Here is a 15,942-nt window from a genome sequence, read left to right on the forward strand (position 1 = left end):
AGGTCAGTAATTGTTTCTCTTTTCTTTTAATATCTCCTGCCCAGGGGGCAGCTGGGTATCTCAGTGGATTGAGAGCCAGGCCTAGAGAGGGGAAGTCCTGGGTTCAAATCTGGATCAGACACTTCCTAGCTGTGTGACCCTGGGCAAGTCACTTAATCCCCATTGCCTAGCACTCTTCTGCCTTGGAACCAATAGCCAGTATTGATTCCAAGATGGAAGGTAAGGGGTTAAATAAATAAATAAATCTCCTGCCCAATTCCTGACACATACTAGACACTCAAAAAATACTTGTTGATTGATTGATTGAATATGTATATTAAATCCTACTTGATAATACATATCTGGATAAGTTAAACAAATACATCTCAGTAGGAGATTTGATTTCCTTAAATGTTAGCTAAACAATCTAATAGGATTTGTGATGGATCAACAAACTTCAGGTGGATAATTGAACTTTTAAAAATAGGCAAAACAAAATCCATGTATCAAGAACCTACTATGTGCTAAATTTGAAGGTTCCATAGCTAACATTGAAATGGTCCCTGCTCTCAAGACATTTAACTGGAAGGATGCGACATGTAGATTGTATAAGTGGAATTTTGAACCCTTGGACTTCATCCCCTAGAAGTCCTTCAGTATTCCCAGGATTCCTCTCCTCTCTCCACCACTTTGCCGTGTCATGTTTGTATTTAAGTTTTCTGTAACCCTTCCCTCAGGCTCTTTTTCTCAGCTTAAGTGAGTTAGCTCCCTTTTAACTCTAGTTTTTAAAAATTTTAATAAATCTTATAAATATAATACTTGAGTTATTGTATATTAATTTTAATTCTCACAAGTTGCAAAGTAACATCAAGGGGGATATAAACCTAATTTTTTTCATAATTAGTACCCAGGATATTAGAACATAATGAAAACAGATCATTATTTTAAAACAAACTGTGAAAGGTCCCAAACTTCAGTCCTGATTGATTTTTTTTTTTATTATACCATGTGTTCTTTGGGCGTGAGGTTAAGAGATGTGGTGTAGTAGAAAGGATCCTCACTTAGGAACCAGATAACCCTAGATCTAGCTCTGCTCTACCAACCATCTTTGTGGTCTTGGGCAAATTATTTAACCTTTGGTTACTAGTTTCCTCCTCACTCCAAAAACTTTGTCTGATAGCCCTCTCTGTGGTTTGCTTTCTTCTCTACTGTTACACCTGGACTTTCTTCTTTACAAGTTACCTTCTATACTTATTTTTGTTTTCCAAAAGGGACTAAAAAAGTCCCCATCAATGGCACTAAATGCCCAAATGGTGGGAGTCATACTTAACTACTGTAGAAGAAAATTGACACCAGTCACTCTTTTTTTCTTCTATGGATTCAGGAATACCACATACAGTTCTCTGGCTTTCGTATTACCTCTTTGATCTTTTCTTGATCTCCTTTATTGGCTTGTTAACGTCTTCCTGCCCTCTTACATCAGCATCTCTTCAAAGTTCTGGCTTTGCACCTTTTTTCTAAATTCCCACCATTCCTCTTTTGCCTTTACAGCCTTATTTGCTCCCATAGCTTCGATCAGTCTCTGTGCAGATGACTCCTTCATCTTAACTCCAATGACAATATTTTTTTTTACACTGGTATCTTCAGTGGCATAGGACAAATGTCCTCTTTAGCCTTTTAAATTCAATATTTCCAATGCCAAATTTGTGACCTCCTTCTGACTCGATTATTTCTGTACGTACAGCACAGCTCTATTTGAAATGTTGGCATTACTTTTGCCTTTCTTCTATCTCTCATGTCTCACATGAATCAATTACTTCTGGCAACACTCAGAAAATCCTCTATTTGGTATTCCAACCCCTTCAGGAGCTGCCCCTTCCTACCTTGACAGTCTTCTTGTACCTTATTCTCTCCTGTGTACACTTTGATCCAGTGGCACCAGCCTCCTTGTTGCTCCTCAAATAGGACACTCCAGACTCCAGGTCTTTCCATTCATTGTTGATTATTCCCAGTTTATCCTGTATGTACTGTGTTTGTTCATAATTGTTTACATATTGGAAATTCCATTAGATGGTGAGCTCCTGGAGAGTGAGAAACGTTCTTGGTCTTCACGTATACCCAGTGCTTGGCAGATGGCAAGTTGTTGTTACTGTTCAGTTGTGTCTAACTCTTCATGGTCCCAATTAGGGTTTTCTTGGCAAGATCCTGAAATGGTTTGCCATTTCCTACCCCCGGTCATTTAAACTGAGAGAAGACGGTTAAGTGACTTGCCCAATACCTGAATTTGGGCAAATGAGGCTTCCTGACTTTAGACCCAATACACTAACCACTGTACCACTTAGCTGCGGAGCAGGAGTTTAATAAATGCTAATTGACCAGAATCTTTCTCTGCTGGGAAGAGACATGAAGTCGTGGGCTTTGGCAGGGTGGAATGGCTCCCTTTTGATTTGGGGGCTTGAGCCTAGCAGGGGTCATGGTTCATATTTCAGTTTGAGGATCCTGCAACCCATCCTATGAGGGAATGGATATGCCAGAGAAGACACGAGCTGTGACATCTATAGGAGTCCAGATGCTGTGGGGGGTAGAGGTGCATCCCTGGGATTCGGGAAAGATACCTTTTGCAAGGATGCAAGACTCCAAAACTTAACTTAAAAGGAGAGAGAGAGATTTATTAGTAATGTCGAATTTTTGGCCAGCAAGACAGCATGAGTGGAGCAACCAGGGGTACACCGCTACACCCCACAACACAGGCATATACTAATCTTCATAATATTTTAGGGCTGCTCAAAAAGCTGACTCTGATATTTCTAAGGATTGGTTTCTGTAACCTTGAATTAAGTTAAATCTTAACCTTAGTAGATTCCTAACCCATCCTGGAGGACTGACCAGCTATCTCAGTCTCCTCTATTTGCCAATAACAATCAATTAACATCTGTATCAAACAAGCTTGGGCCATATGAACTCCTGATCTTGGAGTGAGATATACCAAGGGTCTTAGGGTCTGGTGATACATAATGTTAATGTATTAGACCACTTGTTTGATTATCATTCTCCCTTCCCCCTTGACTGTTGTTACCCCAATAAAAACACAGGTATGTTGGGCTAAGAGTTAATTAATCTCCATTCCACCTGTCTGAATACTTCATGTCGGAACTTTCTTTGTCTTTGTGTCTTTCTTCTCACCTTTGCTCTCCTTCCCTTAGACTTTAACCCGTCACCCATTTTTCTCTCAGTCCCTGGTCCCCCTTTCTGAGTGTTCTATGCACTAGGAACTTAAAAAATTTTTTTAAATTTATTTTTATTTTTTTCCCATTTGAATAAGTTTATTTAGCCAATTTAGAACATTATTCCTTGGTTACAATAATCACATTATTTCCCTTCCTCCCCTCCACCCACTCAAAGTGTCTGGGTCCAGATTTGAACCCAGGACCTTCCCTTGCTAGGCTTGGCTCTCAATCCACTGAGCTACCCAGCTGCTCCGTGCACTAGGAACTTTTGTGAAGTTGGTGGATAGCTTCAACATCTGACTTCTGTCAACATGGAATCTAGAAACCCCAAACTTGTAGCTTAGTAAGATCTGATGAACCCCAAGTTTTAGGACTAGCTCATAAATTGGAGACCCCAAAGCTCATCCTTGTTCCCTATTCCCATGAGAATTCACCCTGAGGGGAATCTCAGGCTAGCAGTTTCAGACTGAATAATGGACCCTAAGGTAAATGACAACTCCAGTCAGGTGGGTCCAAGCCCAAGCCAAGTGGCTGGCTCTTTAGTGCAGTAGGCATCGGGTCAGTCTTGTAAGTTGAAGGTCCTGAATTCTATCCTGGAAAGGAGGGTGTGATGCAAAGGGAGAGGATTCTGGAGATAAGAAGAGTGACTTGGTTTGGGTTAGCGTCCACCTCAAGTGGAAGGAGTTTCTGATCTTGCCTCAAACATACCATAATACAATAATAACAACAATAATTTCCTAGGATTCTTTAGTGTATTTATCATACCCTGTAGCTATCTAACATGCATCTATTCACCTCATAGATTGTAAATTCCTCCTGGAGTCTGATTAATGGACGTTGTCTCCCTTAAAGTCTAGCTTGGTGCTTAGCCCTTGAAAGCCCTCAAACATCCTGCCTCCAATTCCTTCTCCCACGGTTGAGTGGGATTCCCAGAGTTTGGCCAGCTCAGGGGATCACGGGTAATTTTCTAATGCCCCTACTGATACACTTACCCCAAGATTATCTATGAAATTCTTTCCCAAGCATTCAAGGCTGGCTTATATTTCTCTCCATAGCACTTAAAACAGGTCCTGATAAGCACTTAATAAATATCCTGAATGAATGAATAAATATTCATTTCTTGCATCTTGTTGTTCAGTCATCTCTAACTCTTCATGATGCCATGGACCATAGCTCCCTATGGACATTTCTTGGCAAGGATACTGGAATGGTTCAACATTTCCTTTTCCAGTGGATTCTTTTGTCAGGCACTCAGAGAGCAAGTGACTTGCCCAAGATTATACAGCCAGGAAATGTCTGAGGCTGAATTTGAACTCAAGTCTTCTTGAGATGCCAAGCTGCCCCCTTTTTTACATCTAAGATGGTGATAACAACATTTTATTTTCTCAAGGGTTTATCATGAGGGAAGTGTTTTATAAGGCTTGAAGTACTAAATAAATTTAAGCTATCACTAACAATCCCATGAGACGACCATACCTAACACCAGTGGTTAATGCTTGGTCATATTTATTCCTGGGAACAAAGGGTCTGAGGTGCTCACCCTGACCTTCCAAGAGCTCTGGGCTCCTAAACAGGCTAGATTGAGTCCTGGATAATCTGCCTCCAAGAAAAGTAGGATTAAGCTCTTTCTCACCATCTTTGGTTCTCTATGTCTCCATCATGGTGCCCCAGGGAAAATCATTGAAAGCTTAAATAGGATGTATGTCTAAGATGTCCCCAGAGGGGGTAGAAAGCTATACTCAGTGGACAGGATTTATTTTTCTAACACAAAAGAAATGCTTAAAATATAAAAGATTCAAAAGTGTGCATCGTTAAAGGCTTAAAACATGATACAGTAACCCATAATTCCTATTATATTCTCCCAAGAGGACTATACTTAAAACAATAAAACATTTAGTGGAACTACTGACTAGACAGGGTAACTAGGTGGTTCAGTGGTTACAGTGCCAGGCCTGGAGTCAAGAAGACCTGAGTTCAGATCTTACTTTAGATACTAGCTGTGTGACCCTGGACAAGTCACTTAACCATTGTTTTCTGATCTGTAAAATGAGCTAGAGAAAGAAATGACAATCCACTCCACTGTCTTTGCCAAGAAAATCCCAAAAGGGGTAGCAAGGAGTCAGATATGTTTGAAAAATGACTAAATAACATTGACTAGATATCTGATTTTTGTTTCATTTCTGGCCTGTCTGAATAACTCATGTCTTCTGCCCAGGCAGATTAGGGACTGGGTTCATAATCCCTTTCCATTTTCTTCATCTTTTTTGAGAATGATTCAGGTACAAAAGCTTCTTCCTGTTCCTAGTGAGACTTCACCAAAGGGCCTAGGGGTTTCCAACTTCTCAAATCAATCCAGTTTCTCCAAGGCTAGAAACATCTCTCTTAGAATCTCTGTTCAATTACCTATTCTTAGGTAAAGAATGGAGGCAAAAGAAGCAGTCAAGGGCTTGAGGCCCAGGCTTGGTCTTCCTCAGGTAATACACATTAGAAGGAAGATAGAGGAGAAGAGCCCTTTCTCTACTCTGATACCCCCATATAGGAGAGAAACAGAGGGAAGGAGACAGAGGAGAAGGAGAAGGAGGAGGAAAAGGAGAAGGAGGAGAAGGAGAAAGAGGAAGGAAAAGGAGAAGGAGAAAGAGGAAGGAAAAGGAGGAGAAGAAGAAAGAGAAGGAGGAAAAGGAGAAGGAGGAGGAGAAAGAGGAAGGAAAAGGAGAAGAAGGGGAAAGAGAAGGAGGAGAAGGAAGAGAAGAAGGAAAGAAAAGGAGGAGGAGGAGAGGGAGGATGGAAAAGGAGGAGGAGGAGAAAGAGGAAGGAAAAGGGGAAGAAGGAGAAAGAGAAGGAGGAGAAGGATAAAGAAGAAGGAAAAGGAGAAGAAGGAGAAGGAGAAAGAGAAGGAGTAGAAGGAGGAAGAGAAGGAGGAGAAGGAGGAAGGAAAAGGGGAAGAAGGAGGAGGAGGAGAAGGAGAAAGAGGAAGGAAAAGGAGAAGGAGAAGGAGGAAGGAAAAGGAGAAGGAGAGGAGAAGCAGGATAAGGAGAGGAAAGATACAAAATACATACCTTGGAGAGAGAGAGAAGAGAGCAAGAGAAGTTGTCCAGAATGCAATGCAAAGACAGGGCAAGACAATAAACATCCATTATAGACCTACCATATGCCAGACAATGTACTACATACTGGAGACAAAAATAAGAAAAAGAAAGTCTTTTTTTTATTAGTGGAGTTAGAACCTGATTGAAATCTGGTGGGAAATGAAGATCTGGCTGGAAATTTGAGCCCCCTTTAAGGGGAGTCTTTGAGGCAAGTTTTTTGCTCTTCCTTTTAGCCACACCATCTAAGGAAGAGAAGCAAAAGAGGGTGCTGAGGTCCAAGCTGACTTGAAATCAAGCAGAGCAGCTGGTTGTTTCCCCCCTTCAAAATCTATGGAGAGGTCATCTTTTCCCTGGCTCAGTGGCTAATCCTCTTTGACATAAACACTCCTTGCCTCTGGCATTTGAGCTGAGCAGCCTATAAGGAGATTGCTTCATCACCCCAGAAAACCAAGTCTTTTGGTACTGAGTCAGCACACATGAGCCACCAGAAGCATCCCAAGAGAACTCAGCTAACCTCCCCACACATGTGCCACACATAGGATAGCATCTCATACATTTGCTAGACAATGTTTCTTTATGTGTAATTTTTAAAAACTTTATTATCTCCTAAACAATGACAATAACAAGAGAATTATTTTGAACAACCATGACTGGAGTTATGTCTGTTTATTGTATATCTTACTGAGCTGTATAGAAGTAAGAGAATTGTTGGAGCATAGTCCTAGACTAACCATGGAGAAAGGAAGCCCCCAATTCAAGTCTTACCCCTGGTATAAACTGACTGTATTATTCTGGACAAGTCACTGAGCTCCACAGTGACCCAGGCAAATCTTTAAGACTATAAGTGTATGGGCAGCTAGATGTCACAGTCGATAGAGCACCAGGACTGGACTTGGTAGTTTTAATTTAATAATAATAATAAATGAATTTAAATCTTGACTCAGACACTTCCTAGCTTTGTGACCCTGGGCAAGTCACTTAACTCCAGTTATCTAACCCTTACCCCTCACTCTTCTGCCTTAGAATTGATATCGATCTCCTTATAGGTTGCTTGGCTCAAATGCCAGAGGCAAGGAGTGTATATATTGAGGATTAGCCACTGATTCAGGAAAAAGATAACTTCTAAGTAGACTTTGAAGGGAGAGAGAATTGATATCGATTCTAAGGCAGAAGGTAAGGGTTATAAAACAAAAAACAAAAAGCTATAGGTCCATGTTAGTGAACCTATGGCATACATGCTGGAGGGGGTTGCTCTATTCCTCCTCTCTGCTGACCCTGAGGACATTTTTTAAATCACCTGCTCCTCTGCCCAGCAGCCCAATGGGAGTGCTTCCTTCCTCCCCTATCTGTGGTAAGGGAGTGGCTCATGAGTGTCATGAGAGTGCAGTTTGGGCACTTGGTCTTGAAAAGGTTCGCCATCACTGCTATAGGTAGTAGAGTAGATGCTGATCTATATTGGCACAAGGATTGTCCTCATTGAAAGTCCTCTACACTAACAAAGTCAGATCTACTCTCCATCCAACCCCTTCCCAACCCTCACCTTCCAAAAGAGATATCAACTTAATGGCCTTTCCAGATAGTGTTTGATTTTGCTTGGGAGGTGAGGCTCAGGGATAGTCATGTGTCTAAATAAGTTCCCAGATTAATTATTCCTTCTAATACTGACTCCCATCATCAATTCTTTCTTGTCTTGATTATTCTGTACTCAGAAAAAAATTAATAAGGGCTAATGGTTAAAACCTGCACTTTGTTTTCCAAAGGAAGAGAGGCAAATGTATCCTGAAATAATGCCACCATTTCCAGAGGAAGATATCATCTTGGTTGACTAAACACATTCTCTTTGGGGTTCAGCATGAATGTGTAATAGATGCGTCTCCGATAAGAAAGCGGTAATTTCAGCTCAGTTATATAAACAGGAAGGTCAGTGGGGAATTATCCTGAAGAGTATAAAATGTGCCAAGAGCTTTTAGTGTGGCTCATTGCTCTGCCTGCTCTCCATTGCAGTCAGGTACGTATGCATGCAGAAAAGCGCTCTTCTGTAATATAGCTCTTGTACTCTTACTTGCTTTGAGTGTGCGTCTTGTTCCCTTGTAATTTTTAACCTTTTTGCAATTGGAATCTGCTAGCTTGGGAGAAGAAGGTGAAAATGTGGGTTTGCAGACTTACAAATTTGTGGGTTTGGTGGAGAAAAGTGCCCCGATTCATTTGGGAGGGTGGTCAGCTGACCTATGAAATGATGAATGACCCCGGATGGTGATGGTGACAGTTTTCTTTCCTCATTTTCACTTCGGTTAGGTTTTTTAAAAACAAATTAAATCTGTGGTATCAGATGAATAACTGTCAGAATTCCATGATTTGTGGTTATTTGGATCAAAATATGAATTATAATGATAGGTGTTCCTATCATTCTATTCTGCGTACCTAAACCCTTATGAAATTTTGTGATATATGATGTCATTAGTGGACATTTATGAAGTACCATACATATGCAAATGGCTGGGTAAAATGAGAATGTCAAATTGGGCATCTAGGTGACCAGTGGACAGAGCAGTGGGCTTGGAATCAGAAAGACCTATCTTCCTGAGTTCAAATCTGGTCTCAGACACTTAGGAGCTGGGTGACCCTGAGTAAGTCACTTAACTCTGTTTACCTCAGTTTCCTCATCTGTAAGATGACCTGGAGAAGGAAATGGCAAACCATTCCAGTGTCTCTGCCAAGAAAATTCCACATGGGGACCACTAAGAACTGGACATAATTGAAATGACTGAGCAAAACAACAAATTTCAAATAATGAAAATTGGAGAAAGATGGCAATACAAGATAGGCAATAAATTTTTAAAAAGAATATTTGAGAATATCACTCAAAAAGAAATAACCAATTTCTTCAATTCAGTGACCTTGTTGAACTAGAATTTTTTTAAAAATGGCCTCTGTATAACAAGGTCTGTGTCCCTTTACTGCTTCTATGACCATGTGCCAGAGGTTAACATTTGAACCCAGATCTTCCTGACTATGAGAATGGTCCTCTTTTCACTCACCTCTTATTTGATAGAGAATAAGAATGATACTCCATGTTAAAAAGGACATCCTTATTTTCTGCCTTAGAATTGACACTAAATATTAATTTCAAGGCAGAAAAATGGGCTAGGCAGTTGGGATTAAATGACCTGCCCAAGATCACACAGCCAGAAGTGTCTGAGGTCAGATTTGGAACCAGGACCTCCTTTCTCTATGGGCTTGGCTCTCTTTCCACTGAGCAATAGTCCATATTTATATGGTGCTTTAAGGTTAACAAAATGCTTTCCTTGCAACAATCCTGTGACATGATGTGCTACTATCCCCATATTACAAATGGGGAAACTGGACTCCAGATAGTTTGCATGATTGATGGTGGACATATCTAGTTAGTATCAGAGTTTGTATTCAAACCTATGTCACCTGCTTCTGAGTCCATCTTATTTTTCCTGTGATGAGATTTAGAAGAGACTTTCAGAGACCATCTAGTTCCATCTCCCCATTTTATAGATGAGGACATTGAGTACCAGCAAAGTTCAGTGATTTATCCAAGGTCATATGACTACTAAATATCAGAGATATAGCATCCCAACTCCCAGGTCACTTCTCTTTCCACTACACCATAATGAAGCAGCCCTATCAAAAAGTTGGGGGAAGTTTGCTCTGGAATGAATTTTAAGGCTCTTTCTCCCCTTCCAATCATTATGTTAGCCAGCATTTATTAAGTACCAAATTCCATGCCAAGCACTCTACTAGGCACTGGGGATACACAGACAAAAAGAGAAACGGTCCATGCTCTCAGGATGATTTTATATCGTGTAAATCCAGCTCGTTTGCCCATATCCTTTACCCTTCCCGCAGGATTATGGAAAGATGTGTTATGTTTGGGAAGAATTATGGCTGAGTGCTGGAGAATAAAGACTTGTTATATTATTTGAACAGATCAACACCTGAGTTAATAAATTGTCTGGGGCCCGAGGCATTCTGGTGAAATTAATTTTCTGGTTAGTGGAGAGATTATGGGAAAATTCCTTTTGTTGACTGACCGATCTTGCTGGAAAATCTTGTTTTCCAGTGGTTTGCCATTTGCTACTCCAGGTGAGGACAGCTGGGAGGCACAGTAGACAGAGTGCTGGGCAGCTTAGAGTCAGGAAGAGTCATCTTCTTGAGTTCACCTCTGATGCCTAGGCACTTGCTATCTGTGTGACCCTGAGCAGGTCATTTAACCCTCTTTGCTCAGTTTCCTCATCTGTAAAATGAGCTAGAGAAGAAAATGGTGAACCACTCCAGTATCTTTGCAAGAAAACCCCAAATGGGGTCAAGAAGAATCAGATGTGGCTGGACAACAGTGTGTAAATAGGCTTAAAAGGTGGGATGGAGAATAGAGATTGAAGAGCTTTAAATGCCAAACCAAGTAATTTATTTTTGATCTTAATGGTGAATCTTTCTGTCAATGCAGCGAGCTTCTGTATATAGCTGACAATCCATGTAATGGGTTCATTTTATCAATCTTGTCTTGGCCTTTAGCATGACTGCTACTTTCCTGATGTCTCTACTTTTTGGCCTTGCATTTGGACAAACAATGTCTCTTTGTGTTCCCACTGGATACACCATGCACATTGAAAGGAGAGAGTGTGCCTACTGCCTTACCATCAATACCACCATCTGTGCTGGATACTGCATGACTCGGGTATGCTGGAATTTTTATTATTATTATTATTTTAATCCTTACCTTCCATCTTAGAATCAGTACTGTGCATTGGTTCTAAGGCAGAAGAGCAGTAAGGGCTAGGCAATGGGAGTCAAGTGACTTGCCCAGGGTCACACAACTAGGAAATGTCTCAGGTCAAATTTGAACCCAGGACCTCCTGTTTCTGAGCCTGGCTCTCAGTCCCACTGAGCCACCCAGCCCTCTGAGTGGACTGCTTTTAGAGAGAAAAAAGGAACCAAAGCTCTATCATATTATCGTTTTTACCTATGTTACATTTTAGTAGAAACCAACACCTTTTCAGAATTCATTCTAGTTTGGAAGGGGGCTTAGGGGAAAGAAATGCTTTCAGGAGATGCCTAAAAGGAGATGTACATGTGGCTGTTGGTGATCATAGTTCAGTACAATAATGGGAACATTTTTATTTTAAAAAAATTTATTTAATTAATTTAGAATATTTTTCCATTCTTTCCCTGCCCTCCCCCCATAGTGGACAAGCAATTCCTCTGAATTTTACATGTATTAATGATCAAGACAATAGGTGCATTTTTTAAACCCTTACCTTCCCTCTTGGAGTCAATACTGTGTATTGGTTCCAAGGCAGAAGAGTGGCAAGGGCTAGGCAATGAGGGTTAAATGACTTGCCCAGGGTCACACAGCTGGTAAGTGTCTGAGACCAGATTTGAACCCAGGACTTCCCATCTCTAGGCCTGGCTCTCAATCCACTGAGCTACCCAGATGCCCCGCAATAGGCACATTTAAAAAACCCTTACATTTTGTTTGAGTGTTAATTCTAAGACAGAAGAATGGCAAGAGCTAGGCAATCGAGGTTAAGTGACTTGCCGAGACCCACAGCTAGGAAGGATTTGAAGCCAGATTTGATCCCAGGTCCTCTGTCTCCAGACTTGGCACTCTATATACTACCTAACTGCCAGCCCTGCAATCATGAATGCATGTATTGCTCATTTTATACTAGGTGTCACCTGCCTATTGGTATCACAACTGACTAATTACTAACTCTGTGTGACTTGGGTATGTGACTTCATTCATTTGAACCTTGGCTTCCTCAAATATAAAATTGAATTAAACTGGGAACTTTCACCATCCCTTCTAGCTCTACTGAGATTCTATACTTTCACAATGTTTTTCTTTTTACTCTTTAAATGAACTTTATAGCATTTGGGACTAGAAAGGACCTTAACGAGATTGTTTCATTTAGTCCCCTCCATTCTACTGATGACAAACTGAGGTCCAGAGAATAAGTAGCAGAGCCAAGATTTGAAACCAGGTTCTCAAACTGATTACTCTTTCTTGTAGTCTTAAAAAAAAAACCCAAAACAAAAAAACCCTTACTTTTTATCTTAGTAACAACTCTAAAACAGATTTGCTAGGCAAATAAGATTAAATGACTTGCCCAGGGTCTGTAGATTTGAACTCGGGTCCTCCTGACTCTAGGCTTGGAACTTTATCCACCGTGTGACCCAGCTGCCCCCTTTCTTGTAGTTTTGAAAAGGATGTGTTGAGTGTGGATAATGCCATAAACCAGGCCTTCTCTAATTTCTTATATGAATCTATGATCCAACTGGTGCGTGTATTTCCCAGTCTTCTTTTCTAATACAACTCTTATCCATGTCCCCCCAGAAATAGTCCACAGGGAGTTAATAATAATTAGGAGTTAATGCAATAGGTTGGGGTCTCCTTTAGGTTTTTTAACCTTGTTTAGTGGCCTCCCCAATTCTTAACCCTCATTTTTCATATATGACTTGATGTGTTGATGGTGGTGGTGGGCACCCTGGAATAGTGGATTTGTTGAAATGTCACATAGTTAATTGATCCTAGGACCCTAGCTCTCTCCTTTCTCAAATTGCCTTGTATTCCATCACATTTGTTGGTATCAATTTTATTTTAAAAATTTTTATTTACTTTTCTATCTTAGTAATAACTCTAAGACAGAAGGGCAAGCAAATGGAGTAAAATGACTTGTCCAGGGTTACACAGCCAGGAAGTGTGCAAGGCCAAATTTTATAAACCATTCTGCCTGAGCTCCAAGGATACTATAAACTTGAAGATGACAAGTAAGGCTTTATTTGGGGGTTTGCATCCCCATCGCCTGCCTCTGTACCCAACATGGTGTTTATCATAGTTAGGAACATAAATCCTGGATGAAGTGCGTTAAACCCAGATCTTATCATTCCTACTGCAGTGCTCTCTCCATTCTACAACATGGTGAAGTTGAATTTCTGTGTTAATTGGGTCTTAATTAGGTCTTTAGTGACTGAAAGATCTAGTTTCAAGTCCTGCCTTTGCCATATATCTGTGATGGTGAACCTATGGCAGATGTGCCAAAGATGGCAAAATGAATGCTTTCTATGGGCATGTGTCTACCCCATGGAAGAATTCATTGCTAGAAAGGAGAGGGACTCAGGAGGATCTGTTCCCTTCCCCCTCTCCACCATGCCTGACATTTTTTCACATCATCCATACATCTGCCCAGCAGTCCATGGGAGTACACGGGGGTAATGTGGGCAGCTCACAGGTGGCAGAGCTGGAGGGGAGTGGAGTGTTCAGGCCACTCCTCTCCCCATCTCTACATTCACTGAGGACATTCCTCACTTCATCTGCCCCTCTGCCCAGCAGCCTAATGGGAGCACTTTCTCCCTTCCTTGTGTGGGGTAAGGTGGTGGGAAGGGCACAGCACTTAGTCTGGGGGGAGGAGGTGGGGCATGACATATAGGCTCTAAAAGGTTCCCCATCATTGCCAAATACTGTGTGATGCTGGGAAGTCACTTAACCCTAATTGCCTAACTTTCACTACTTGGCCTTGGTACTTAATATTAATTCTGAGACATAAAGTAAGGGTTTTTAGAAAAAAAGAGAAAAAGAAGTGGCATTAAGAATATAAGGGTTAAAAAAAGCTGGGGAGGCAGAAGGTTTTGAGGAATATATTCCAGAATATGAGATATGAACCATTCTATGGTATAAAGGAAAGATCTTTGGCTTCTTCCTATTTAGAGGTTGCTTGGTGGTGCAGTGGATTGAATCAGAAAGTCATGAAGAGGGGGAAGCTGGGTTGCTCAATGGTTTGAGAGCCAGGCCTAGAGATGGGAGGTCCTAGGTTCAAATCTGGCCTCAGACATTTCCCAGCTATGTAACCCTGGGCAAGTCACTTGACCCCCATTGCCTAGCCCTTACCAATCTTGGAACTGATATTGATTCCAAGATGGAAGGTAAAGGTTTAAAAAAAAAGTCATGAAGATATATTAGCTCTTATATGGCTTCTAATATTAACTAGCTGTGTGAACCTAAGTTTTCTTAATTAAAAAACTGGGATAATAATAGCATCTCCTTCCTAGAGTTGTTGTGAAGAGCAAATGAGATGTAAAGTATTTGTATAAGGATCATTTAGGTTCATGACCTAATCTAAGTTTGATTTTTAGTCTCCAGGGGATATCCCAAATAAAATACTCAAATCAGTTTGGAAATCTATGATGGTTTAATCAATATAGAGGGAAGAAATCAAGGAGAAGAGAGAGGGAAAAGGTATAGAATTTCATCTGCCTGGCCTGTGCCAGGGAGAGTTCAAAGTCCTCCTCCACAAGGTTTCTGAAGAATATTAGAGGCTTCTAAGAGAAGGTAAAGAAGGAAAAATCAGCCTAAACTCCAAGAGAGCTCAGAGAGATGCCTCACTAATCTTCCTCTAGTATGGTATCAAGGAAAACTCACTGCTAAACCGGACAATAGCCGCTGCCACACCAAGAGGCCAAAAGGCTCAGCACGCTACCATCAGCCACCTCTCTGCCTCAAGAGGCTGGAGAGAGGAAGTGACACGAAATACATAGACCGTTTTTACATCACTTTCCTGCATCTCACATGTACCAATGGTAGCTTAAGCTTGACTTATGATAGTCCAGGGGTCTGTCAGCTGTTTCTGATTTGTCATTTGTTAACACATGTCTATCATAGGCCATCCTCCTAGATACTTAATCCTTGAGTAGGGGTGAAGACATTCCTGATTTTGTTAGACTAAGCAGGGTGGAGTAATCTAAAGTTCACACCTGGCACAACATATGTGCTATATAAATGTTGGCTATTATTATTATTATCTTATTTTCAATTTGCTCTCACCATTATTCCCTATTTGTAAAACTGATGTCAAGGGATGCTCACCTCTCTCTTCTCTCCTCAGGACAGCAATGGTAAGCTGTTCCTCCCCAAAAGCGCTCTCTCCCAGGATGTGTGCACATATAGAGACATCATCTACAGGACAGTGGTGATGCCAGGCTGCCCTCCCCATGTCATCCCCTACGTCTCCTACCCTGTGGCTGTGAGCTGCAGGTGTGGCAAATGTAACACAGACTACATCGATTGCATACACGAGAGCGTCACGACAAACTACTGTACGAAACCCCAGAAGCCCTATTTGGTGGGATTTCCGGTTTGAAAGCTGTGTGATCCTCCATCCATCATTAAATATTTACACCATTACAGCAAACCCAACCTAACTTAGAACACTTGATGATTAAAATGATTCCAAATTTCATAACGATTGTGTATGACTTTCTATTTCACTGCCCCCCCCCCCCCGTCAAGCATGCAGAAGCATAAAAAGGAGCTTAGAAGGTTCTTGAAGGAGGGGGGATAGAATAAGCATTTATTAAGCTCCTACTCTGTGCCAGGCATTCTGCTAAATGCTTTACAGATATTATCCCATTTGATCTTAAAACATTTAAAAAAGTTAATTAATTACTTCATGTTAGTTTGTTACCTTAAAATACTTACGTAACTCCCTCTCTCTTTTTCCTTTCCCTGTTAAAAAAGGCATTACTTGACAAATATATAGATAGATAGATGATAAGTAGATGATAGACAGACAGATAGATAGATAGATAGATAGATAGATAGATAGATAGATAGATATAAAACTATA

General features: G+C 40.9%; 1 protein-coding gene across 1 annotated transcript; it reads left to right on the forward strand.

Annotated features, from left to right (window-relative positions):
* The first annotated feature begins 10,833 nt into the window (after positions 1-10,833).
* TSHB (thyroid stimulating hormone subunit beta) lies at positions 10,834-15,555 on the forward strand. Its single transcript, NM_001032974.1, is given in 2 exon segments — positions 10,834-10,997; positions 15,202-15,555. Coding segments are annotated over 2 exon segments (417 nt in total). The 5' UTR covers positions 10,834-10,835; the 3' UTR covers positions 15,457-15,555.
* Positions 15,556-15,942: the final 387 nt, after the last annotated feature.

This window comes from Monodelphis domestica, chromosome 2 (genome assembly GCF_027887165.1).
Source record: "Monodelphis domestica isolate mMonDom1 chromosome 2, mMonDom1.pri, whole genome shotgun sequence".
Classification (NCBI taxonomy): Eukaryota; Metazoa; Chordata; class Mammalia; order Didelphimorphia; family Didelphidae; genus Monodelphis; species Monodelphis domestica.